General features: G+C 38.0%; 1 protein-coding gene across 2 annotated transcripts in view; it reads left to right on the top strand.

The window, feature by feature from the left end:
- LOC124159088 (leupaxin) overlaps positions 1-12,174 on the top strand; it is a 575,831-nt gene that overhangs the window by 30,883 nt on the left and 532,774 nt on the right. Inside the window, exon 1 of one of the 2 annotated variants that reach the window (XM_046534628.1) lies at positions 168-1,258. The exons of the other annotated variant lie outside the window; for it this stretch is intronic. Coding sequence (XP_046390584.1) covers positions 1,174-1,258 — 85 coding nt within the window. The 5' untranslated portion in view covers positions 168-1,173. Of the gene's footprint in view, positions 1-167; positions 1,259-12,174 lie in introns of those variants that run through there. 2 annotated transcript variants of the gene reach the window in all.

Genomic DNA, 12,174 nt, shown 5'->3' with positions numbered 1-12,174 from the left:
CGAGATTATTCCGGGGAAAAAATTTAAAGTGGCTGAGAAGAGTAAATGTATTGTTTTGAGAGGTTAGAAATCCCCATCTGTCCGTGATATTTCTTAGAGACTTACTGCTTATACCCTTCGAAGTATTTAGTCGTGAGTTTTTACCCCCGAAAAGTGTCTTCGAAGGAACTCTTTCGGTTTCATATGGTTCACGCGTATTCATTTAATTATAGAGAAGTGCTCTCCAATGACAACTGAGTCTTGTGAGCAAAAAACCCAACTGAATGTTATGTTGGAAGGATAACCTGCCCATACTAAGAGGAAGAAAGAACTCTACTTATAAGACCAGCCTCTAACTACGATACCCTTTGTTCGACCATCGACTGAGCGTGCAGTTGTTTGAATAGATCTGTGGACACGAAAAAATAAAGGTACTGATCTCGGTATCCTGCGGCGGAACCCTTCTAATTTCATCTGGACGGCACTTATCCCTTAAACTGGAGAGAATTTCATGTAAGGCCAGCCCTTGACTGCGGTTTCCTGTGTTGGAAATCCAACTGATTATTCTAGTGGAGATACATAACCGTATAGGCGGAGAATAGTGAAGAGAGAGTATCTAAAGGGTCAGCCTCTGACCACCGTGTCCTGTGTTCTAACCCCACTAAATGTCCTGTTGGTGATTGATATCCGTGGACGCGAAAAGAGTTTAAGGGGCTATAACAGCTACTGACAACGGTATCCTGCGTTCGATTCCTCACTGAATGACCTATTGGATATATGTATACGTGCTGGCGAAGAGAAGTTAAGGAACTCGATCCTTTAGACCAGCTACTGACTATAATACCTCGTGTTTGAACCGCAATTGAAAATCCTATTTGTTGGATACATCTGTGAATACGAAGAGAAGTTGAAAGGATTAGTCGACCGAGTTTTACCCTCTTGGATCCCATCCTTCTCAGTGGACGTGACATACTCATCGTGTGTGCTGTGATATTTTAAGTGAAATATCCTGTTGTCCGTGTTCTAGGCAGAGTTTCCCCGTTTGTGTTGCGTGAGGCACCGTTTTTTTTCGTTTTCCGTGCTCCGGAAGGGAATTCTGTTCTCATCCTACTCGGCTGGCTCCTTATCTCGGGCCACGCGCTCTGCTGCTTACCTTATCGTCGTTTCTGTGAGTAAGGGGTTGAAGAGGGAACTATGGATCGCACCATGTACGGGAAGGTCGTCCCCGGGACATACCAGCCCTACAGATGCACCCGGAAGCACGCGCTCTCTCCTGGATGTGAGTGGAAAATTGCTTGATTAGTGGCCGGAGGGAGATTACAATTAAATGGCCTGAGTAACATGTCTTGAGTGGATATTAAAGGGTAAAATTGGCTGCTCTTTAGTTATTTTGTTTCTATTAATTCATAATATAATTTATATAAACTTTGTGTATTGATGTACTGCACTATGAAATCGTTTCAGGTTTGACATGGTGGAAATGTGATGTATCCATGATAAAGTAAAAAAATGGTAATTTTCACATTTTAATATAAAACTCCACCAACGACTATGGTTTCGACACTCTATGTCATTTTATCTCTTGAAAATGACTTAGTGTCGAATAATTCTTAACTCAACTTGAAAATGTCTGTGTAGAATGTCAAAACCATGGGCGGTTGTGGAGTTTTACATTTAAGTTTGGAAATTACTATCTCTTGTTTGTATTTTATCATGTTTCACCACTAGTGTAAAAGTGCTCGTTTGAAAGTTCTTGCTCTAAAACTTTTAAATGATTGCTTAGCACTTTGAATCAAAAAAATATTGCCAAAATTCTCCTTCAGCTGCAGGCAAATACGCAATCGCTTCCACTGCTAACTCAACAAATAGAGAGGGAGAGAGTAATGTTTTGCAATTTCTTTCATTTCTGCTATCGTTTTTCACTAGATAATGGTTTAATTTACCTATATTGCGAGACAGGAAGGTATTAGGATTGATTGGGAATTATATTTGAATTCTCAATCCGATACGTGAAGCTAGTAACTTACAGTTTCAGCGTAATACTTCGCGTAGTGTTTATTTGGGGTAATTTGATAAGTGTCATTCTGCAAGTTATATATTAATAATTAAAAAGTATATTAAAACATGTATAAAAATGATGTCGGTTATTCAAAGTACACACATCAATATTGGGCAATGCATTGAACTGCATTTTTATTATAATACAATAATTTACATAATTGCAATCTAAATTTGTTTCCACTATGATGTGTTGACGCGAATAATAAGTTCGCAATGTATATGGACTATGAGCATCTTTTTGCCAGCCTGTTTATGCTAAGGATATCACATATTTATGATTCATTCTCTCCTTCCTTTTTGATCAAGTCATGCTTTAGAGTTCCTTCTTTGGACAGCTTTTCATTTTTTTGTATTCGGTGATATGAGACATTTCTTAAACTGATTTTATAGCACTTGCAGCTGAGAATTGCGTCGTGAACGTGGTGGTAATCAATGAAATTACATATTTTTTCCTAATCGTGGAACTTTGTCTGTATTCACATTGGGAACACCGCTGTGAATGATTTTAAAACCGCTATCATTTGGCAAAAGCTTGATGATTATTGCCCACGTTAAACAATTGATATCCGTTCCAAAAGAGTATCCACATGATACGCCATAAAAGTATAAACACTAAATTGCCGCCTCTGAGAAAAAAGTAATTTTGAAAAATTAATGTAGCAAGTATATTTGAGTGCATGTGGTTTAACAGCTGACCGTATTTCTTGAATTATTAATAACGGTTAACTTCGGTGAACCGTATTATTTCCATTCACTTGAGGATTGATCGTCTAGGGTGCGTGTTTGAAAGTCAGTTTGGTGGTAAATTTCGAGCATGTGGTGGAGGATATTGTAATCATTGACGAAGTTTCGAGCTCTGAATAAGATATTATCCGTGATCTCACCTAATGATTTAAGCGTTCTTGAATTGAATTATTTATTATTTTAAGAGTGAATTTCTGATAACTTTTGGCGTCCATTGTCATGGGGTATCCAAAAAGTGACAATGGCGTCGACATTGAGTTGTATGATTCGTTGATATTTCCATCTTCCGGGTTTTCGCCGCATTGGTTGTCAGAGGTTGAAGACAGTATCGCCTGGATTCCACCTGGCGTCTTCAGTCGACTGCGACTAGACGATACCTCCACTGCACAAACGCTCAACAATCACCCACTGAATCAAATCCGCTCATCCAGTAGCCCTAATTCCGCCTTCAGATACGATTGTTCCTGCAATCATAGATGTCCAACTCCACGCAGAACTTCTTTGACAGTTAAGAGTTTTACTACTATAAGTTCAGATGGCAGCAGCATCGGCATCTGCCGCCAAATTCAAATCACTAAAACACGACCTCCCTTCCCATTCCATTATTTCAAGTCGGTTTGCTTCAACTCAGAATGCCCGCAAACTCGTACGCACAAAATAACTGATTCTCAGGAGCGAATGGGTAGTTTCATATAATTTTTATTTGAAGGAAAGAGCCATCAAGGCCTCAGGGCAGTAGGTTATTGTTTATCTTAGGTTATTGCACATAAATTAAAATCGAATATAAAAAGATAAAAATAATATTTATTGTCAATAAGTACATTATTCATGAGAATAACAAACTTAGCCGAATAGTTCTGTGCTACATATTTTTTCATGATGAAGTTCTGAAGAATGATTCATCAACTCCTGGATAAAGAAAGAATAGCAAGAAACACAATCAGAGAACATCACTTTTAACGTTTCAGAAATTAAAGGAAAATAAACCTCCCTATGAAAAACACAAGAAAGTTATGAGAAATGCTAGGATTTTCAAATAAAATTAGCTAAGTGAATTGGCCATAACTGAGTATTGCACTTTTAAACAATTTTTAGACGATATCCACAAAAATCAGTGCTGTATGACAAAAATGGAAGCAGACGCGTAACTATAGGGGGGGGGGGGGAATCGAGATAGATCCCCCCCAAAGCCTCAGAGAAACAAAAAGAAATTGTCTAGTTTTGACATTTAATAACTGCATCTGCTTAAAGTCAATTTTTTAGTGCGAAAATTGTGTGAAATGTATTTCCAGGCATGTTATTTAAAAAAAAAATTCCGCAACGAAGGTGGGGAATCGCCACCCCAGGCTATCCCCTCCCCCCCAAGCGTAGTCCTAGTTACGCCTCTGAATGGCAGCATGGATGATGCGATGATTCAAAACTTTTTAAGGAACTAGAAATACAGCTCAGTAATTTCTTAGAAGAAAATTATCTTAGACTGTTGCAAAGAGTATTTCAATACCAGGTTAAAATTAAAGAAAGATTCACATGACACCAACACAAAAATTCATAAAGTTAACTACACTAACAAAACAATTTGGTGTAGATAAGTGAAAAATAAAGGCATTAATTAAAAATGATTTAACTTAATTAAATAAATTTAAACAGTAATTCTAATGCATAGTAACTTCAAACCACCGAGTTTGGATGTTCGGAGCAAGCACATAGAAGCATAAAAACAATGTGACGAGCGAAGGATGGAAGTTAACTAAGCATAGTAAAAATTATGCATTCCTTTTTCGAGATCCTTGGAATTTAATAATAATCGCTTCAAGCAGATGAACTACATTTGGATTGATCATTCTTAACAGTCCTATACTTACTCCACGGGAAAGATATGTCTTTATCAATTGAGAGGAAATAAACTGAAATGTCACTGTTCTTCTAAAGAGTTGGATTAAGTTACCCAAATTTAAACATCCAACAACTACGTTCTTGAGAAGTATTTCACAACACATGACAGCAGATGCAATAAAATGAATGTGACTTACCTGGCTACTTGTCGAGGAAAACAGACAAACTTACAGCCCTTGGAAGGGCAGTCCTTAACTGCGCAACAGTAACGTATTTCTTACGATACTCCAAATTTTGAAGATCTATTACGATGCGATACACGCTGGCAAATGCCGACATTCTTCGATTTCACTACAGAACTCCAAAACAACAACACAGTTCACTTGAGAGGACGCGGATGTCACCTTCATTTGTTTTTCTAATAGCACTTCGACCGAAAATAAAAATCATTAGAAATAGACATTTAGTTATCATAAGGAAAGGCAATATAGCGTAAATTGGAAATTCATGGCTGAATTATGCATTTTAATGGCTACAAATATTATATTTAGCAACAACTACAAGAATAGGTGTCGCAAATGCTTGCGGAAATATTTCCCCTATCCTGTTGAACTTCCCTGCCTGCAATCGTTGGAACTATCGTGCATTCACACGACGATGGTTAAAATCTGTGCTACCCTGTAGCGATGACATCAAAAGTGAACGAGAAATTGACGGTTAGCAGAGCTGTTGAGGTATGAAGGTCAAGATATTACTTTGTTCGACGAAAATGTTTTCTTCCGCTCATATTCTTCCTTGCTTGGACTAATCCAAGATAATAAGCTCTTATAAAATTTTTTTTTTTTAAACCAGCCTTTATATTTAGATTACAGGGGATGACCAACGTTTATATATGACACAAAGCAAAAAAACTCAGTGACCCCGAAAAACCAAAAGTGACGTATTAAAAAAGTCACTATATTTATTAAATTTTCAGTGAATGGTAAGCCCCCTATGTTTCAAAATGCCACCCCTATGCTTTTAAATGCCTACTATGTGGATATGCCTAAAGTGGATAACTTTTACTGTGGTCGCAAAACACGAAAATCGACCATTTGGAACTTCTTAGATCAAAAACATGTTTTGGGGGGCTATAGGTTGACTGGGGGGTGGTTAAAGGGGGGTTGGAGAGAAAAAGTTATATTTTCATGTATTGTCATCGGAAATGAAGAAGTGTGCAAAATTTCAGCGTTTTTGCTTCACAGGAAGTGAGTCAAATTTGAGTTACAAGATTTGTACCAGACAAACAGACAAACAAACAGACAAACAGACAGGTTGGTGAGTTGATATAAAGGCTGGAAAAATAGAGCAAAGGAAGCTTTACGAACTTTTCGTCTTTCTCTTGTCGCTTCCTCTTCCGGTCTCCCATTGCCTAACCATCGTAAAGTGGCAACGTTCGGAACTACAGTAACTATTGTCAGGACATGGATTCACGCTGCTAGTTCGGCCAACTATCGTTGGGACGATCGCGATCGATTATTGAGCGTTTGTGCAGTGGAGGTATCACTGAAGACGCCTGGTGGAATCGCGGCGATACTGTCGTCAACCTCTGACAACCAACGCGGCGAAAACCCGGAAGGTGGAGAGATCGACGGATCCAGAACGCCACGGAAAAGTCCAACGAGTTGAATGATTTTGTATTTGTGGCAGTTTTGAATATGTGTGGAGAAATTTCTAATGTGAATAAAACGTGTTATACCTGCGGCATCTTTCGAAATATTAATCAACCACACTCTAAGGATGGTTAACCGTTTCGAATGCCAAAGCAATTTTGTTTTCGGAAGATCGGCTGCTTCGCCTACTCATGATGACGGTAGTCGCATCTTCCCTTTCCACCTTACGTTCTGTCCTTGTATCCGCCCTACGTCTTCCAGGAGTGTTCAGGTTAAAAGCCAATGTTTGCTCTTGTTTATGCGGAGCATAATTAATTATTTTTGTCATTTAATTTTCAACACAATATATTTTTCTGCTGGAAGACTGTGATGATAATGTACATCGAACTTCGATTTAGGTTTGGAAAATAAAGTGTGCCTAAAATTGCATATTTGCAATATGTCGGCCATACTCTATATTAATATCAACTTGCAGTCTATCATGCCCTCGTGGTATTATGGGGTACCTGAACTTGATTAAATCCCAGGAAGGATTGATCTCAAATATTAGTCGGGGAGGCATCAGGTCTTAAATGATAATTATTTGACTGAAAATGGGAGCAATATTTATTAAGAGTTATAGTTCGATTGAACTTTATTGGTTCCTAAAAGTAGCGGAAAAAAATTCGGTAGATTTATAACCATGCAGAAATAAATGGGTTGGCAGAAGGAGATTTTATTGCAATGAATGGTATCAATTTTTTCATATCAATTTAAATTTTCCGAGGCCTTGTGCTCCAAATGTCTTCTATAATTGTATCTAATTCATTATTAATGCGTAAAGCATCCATCGTAGTGGCACTAGATTTCACACGAGCTATTTCCTGAAATGACGTCATAATCGCGGGAATTTAACCCTTTAAATTTCCTGTTTACATATTATCATTTGGAGTAAAACTATTCTTTTCTCTTATCTGTGATCTATTTAATTCATATCGGTCGATAGGTTTATGGCTAAACGAAGGTAACTGGTCCTATTAATAGGCGCACCGATGGAAATCTACGCTGCGTTGGTTCGAGAAGTTTCTAACTCACATTTTAATAGGTGGTGAAGTTGTGTGGTAAAACATTTTTTTTGAATTGCATTATTCATCCTCATGAAGAATCGACTTTCACTTAATTTAGAATCATAAAAAAGGGCTATAACTTTGATGATACCAAATTTAACTTAAAATTAAACAACTGTAAGGGACTAGAATCATGTTTCTTGAGACTGCGTTGCTTGAATTTAAAAATATGCCAAACCAGTGAAGCGCATTGGATAGCTTAGAGTGAATGATTATCATTTCTTCTACCTTTGAGAGACACCTTTGATGGAACAGCTTACGATCCGATTTCCCCCAAAAATATGCTGATGCGTTTTCTGATTTAGTTGATTCGCTTTTACTATCATGTAAGTGTCACGAACCGGCCATAATTACTCTCAAAATGGACCTGCGAACTTTCATATCTTCGCTTTAAAATCGGCGGTCATGTTGGATGGCCTTCGTGTCCATAAATGGCTGCGGATGGACCGTTTGTGTGCGTCTGTTCTCTCTGTGAGTTTGACGCGTGCCATTTAGGGGACGATAGTTCGTCACTGAATGAGATCGCGGTCCATACGCACTTAGAACTAGTTGTTTATATTATTGTTTATTATGGGGCCAATTAAAAAAATACGTTAGAACCTATCTTGGAATAAAGTCTCATATTTAGCTAAAAGTTTTTATCCATGAACTAAGCACTTAAAGGGTAGTGACGCGATGATGGTGATGAAAAAATGTCGGTCAAGATCGATGTTACGAGTATCGATTTTTAATCGAAACGAAAAGCTCGACTTGACGACAAAAATCGAAATTTGAACTGAAATATCGATTAATGGAAAAAATATCGACGGTTCCTTAAAATAATACAGTTTGTTCAAAAACAAGTTTATTTTACATGCAGAAAACACTCAAAATACGCATTTTAGAGGCAGAAAAAATAAAATAATCTCAAAAAATCTGCTAAGGATGCTAGCTTTATTTTTGGGTATATTTTACATTTGCAAATGCACGCAAATCGAAGTTTTGGGATCACCTCTTGGAACCACTCGGCTTCCCTAAAATGTTTGAGAAAGATCAACTGATCGCAATGTTTTCTTTATGATGGAGGGCGTGCTTTCCAATTTTATAGGCCTTAGATAATAGTTTTTCGGGACGTAAGACGCTATCATAAGCTTATAGTGACGCTGCTGAAATCGTACGAAATGGTCAACATCGGAGTTGAAAAATCGAGTTTGGATCAAAACTCGAATATTAAGACTCGATTTCCTTGATCTGTGGCATTTGAAAATCGATTTTAGATTTTAATCTAAGTCGATTTTTCCATGACTAGCGCGATTAATCTAAAGCTGCTACGAGCGAGCAGAGAGGGTTACTAGGCTTTTACGCGAATATGACTGGGAACCGGCAAAAACTCTACACAAATATGCTACGTGCTATGCTTCGGTTACTTGAGCAATGAAGAACTGACATCATTCAGGGCGACTCGTAGAACATAAACTAATTTTCAGAACTGCTATAATTTTCAAGTCCAACTTTAGAAAACAATTATATAATATATCCTCCATTTTAAGTAATTACTAATATTGAAAGTACTAAAACTAAAGTCTAATTTAAGTACAGCTGTCCTTACCTAATTATAATTTATGTTTGGTTATTCATCGAAAGTTTTTGAATATTAATACACATTGCACTTAATGCATTGAGTCGTTGTAATTATTTCAACGTAAATTTAATGAGAGACAGTTGGGTTTTATCGGGCTTAGCGGTATCGCATGTTGTGCGGACTTCTTTTCTGGTGAACTTTGTATATTTATAAGCCTCACTGAGGAGAATAATCGGAAATTCGTGATTATTTGCTATTGCTAAGTGGCATGTCCATGTCAAATAAGTCAATCTTTGGAGATTCGCCTTCCATCCATAATTTCTCCGAAAACTCCGCCCGAATAAAAAACACTGTGGCTCCATAGCGTTTTCTTACCGTGTCAAACCCATCCCGAAACGCGTTTCTTCACGCTCCATGAGTTATGAAGCGTGCAGTGAACTTGAGGAAGATGAAGGATTATTACTCATCTCCCTGGAAGTTCGTCCCTACCGTCAAGTTTTCCATTATGAGCCATCAAAAATTTGCTATCTTTGGTTCTCTGGCAGCGCGCCCGGGAAAAATTTTCGTCCACCTGTTTTTCGGTGACTACTTTACGATTCACTAAAACTTCAAACCCGGTGCCATAATCCTGACTTTCTCCTCGGAATTCTAATTAACAGTTGACGGCCTAGTGTGGTGCGTATGCTGGAAGTCGTAAATTTTCTTCGCGCCGATTTTCGGTCGGTTCCTTCTTTTTTTTGCCGTCGACAGCTTTTTTCACGGTTCTCTGTGGGAAAAGACCTTTTTAGCGGCGACGTGCATCCCGTTTTTTAAAGGGAAATTCTGTTTTCTGTAGTGATTCCTGCCTTAGTGGACCTTATTTTTTTAAACGATATTTTGAGGTGTGTCGCACATGGTAGTCTAATTACATACTTTAAAAAGAGGCTTTCATGCCGTAATCTGAGGCTATCCGCTTAGATGGATATAAAATTATTTTAGTTTTTTCCTCAATCCGTGCCGTAGCACGTAAGCGACGCGGATAGAAATATTTTGAAGCGGCCATCTCGATAACTCCACAAATAATTTTAATACTAGTTTTTGAAGAGATGCCGCCATTTCCCTCTGTTTTATCTTTCCCTAAACCTTCCTGACTTGCCTCTAGTAGTTTTCTCTTGGTACTTTCTCTTCAATTCCCTTTAATACTCTTTTAGATCTGTCCATTTTTAATTTTTTCCCATTATTATACTTCCTACGTAACTTCTGTGAATTATGGAGTAGCCAACCCGCGTAATTGCTTTTTTGTGTACGTATAGTGCTCCACTTGCCCTCTCTTCTCCATTGGTTCGCTATACCTCCCCGTTATTCGTTTTTTCTGCACATTATATCTTCAGTATCTTCCTCTTGTGCAAGGTCTCGAGATGCTCTATTCTTGTGTGATCATTTTCTCCAATGCTCCACGTTCATAATGTATCATGTCTACTTATATGTTTTCGTAAAATTTTATGCGTGTAATCCGAGGGCTGTCGTCTTATAACAAAAAAATATCCTGTCATCGCTTCCTTAAGAAGATCCTCTTTCAGGTATTTATTTCTTTAGGTCCATCAAACGATCAGGTAGTTTTAGGGCCAGTCCTACATTATACCTTTTCGCTTGGATGTCGTGCAGGAGATTAAGGGAGAAAATCCTCCCCGTGTCCCGTGTGCGACGCCACTCGAGATAAAAGCTCTTGTAATAACTTCGATCCTTTGACGATGCTAGCTGATGCTAATCTTCGGTAAGAGTCGTCTCGTCGCGTCGTGACGTTTTACGTTTGCCCCCTACCGCGGGTGTACTCTCCTGTTCTGTAATCGTGATTAGGTATCGAGGTAAAATGCAAAGGACTCGTACCAGCGTTAAATCTGTAACCGGTTTGCGATAGTGGCTTTACCTCGGCCATTAAGCTTGAATCTCCCGATTATTTTTCACTCACAAGTCCAGCTATCGTTTGAACCACCATTTTTAGCTCTAAAATAAATAAATAAACAAACATTGTGTTGGACCCATTGGTCTTTTAGACGTTAATAATTAAACGGCGAAAAAATACATTAACTTAATCAGCAAATAAAAAAACGTAATAAAAAATACAACTCAGATATCCTGAGTAAATTTGTACATAATATTGTGTGAAGTAAAAGAGAATGTGTGCATAATATCACATAAAAAATTAAAATCCAAAATATACTATAGTCAATTTCCCTTTTATTTCAGCATGCTGGAATTTATCAAATCGAAAACTTTTCTTTAAAAACTGAGATGTATATACGTGTTTTAACATCGTGAGGAGTTCTAGGGAAATGTCATCATCAATCATTTATCATGTAGCACTATCGTACGTGCTTTAACGATATTCATCTTTTTGAGCTAATCAGTTGATAATTATTTTTATCTTCTAGCGTCTCATTTGATTTTGTTGCACATTCATTTCAGCAGAATTTCCAAGCCCGTTCTTTGGGATGAAAAACGCAAGTGTCGTCATTTCTTATCATTGCCGATTTTGTTTTCGAGGGAATCTCCTTGTTACCCATCTCATTTTTCCCGCAATTATCCCTTAAGTTACCCAACTTGATTTATGTCCGTGCTGGACTCTGGGGTTAATTGCATAATCATACCGTACCTTCTCAGTCTTTTCGGATGCTGTCCTTTAGTTTTTCTAAGACCTGAATATTTCCCTCGTAATGGTATGGACTGTCGAATATAATAAATCGTCAGTTTTCGTGATCGAAAATTTAGGCGTAATTTGGTTTGCGGATAATGTCTTCGTCGCGAATGCTTGCTCCGATCATGCCATTGTCTACTCTACTTCTACTAAAACTACTATCGGTATATAAATATGTTTCGCTGAAATGGAGCGAATAGGTACATTAATAATAATAATCTGCTCCATCCAATTTTCTGAAATTGATTCTGGTTATCTGGATTGCACTAAATAATAGGTTGGTTTCCTATTATTTTTTATTGCCTAAATCGAAAGATTATTACTCCTGGAGTACGTATTTCACGCATTTAGATTTTTAAATGACGATATCTATTTTTCGCGATTAAATGAAAAGTGAAAATTTTCAAGCGCGCGAAAACGCGACGGGTAAGTATGAATGCCGGGAAATCTCTCCGTGTGACGTATTTCTCGTTCCCGCTGACGCCCTGTGAGGTGACCTTGAGGGAGGCTTGAGCGCTGATACGACGCAGGCTGCTAGCGGGTAGCTGAGTACCCTGCTGGCTG

This window comes from Ischnura elegans, chromosome 5 (genome assembly GCF_921293095.1).
Source record: "Ischnura elegans chromosome 5, ioIscEleg1.1, whole genome shotgun sequence".
In the NCBI taxonomy this organism is placed as follows: Eukaryota; Metazoa; Arthropoda; class Insecta; order Odonata; family Coenagrionidae; genus Ischnura; species Ischnura elegans.
The sequence above is the reverse complement of the archived record's forward strand: the minus strand, read 5'-3'. Positions and strand labels throughout refer to the sequence as shown.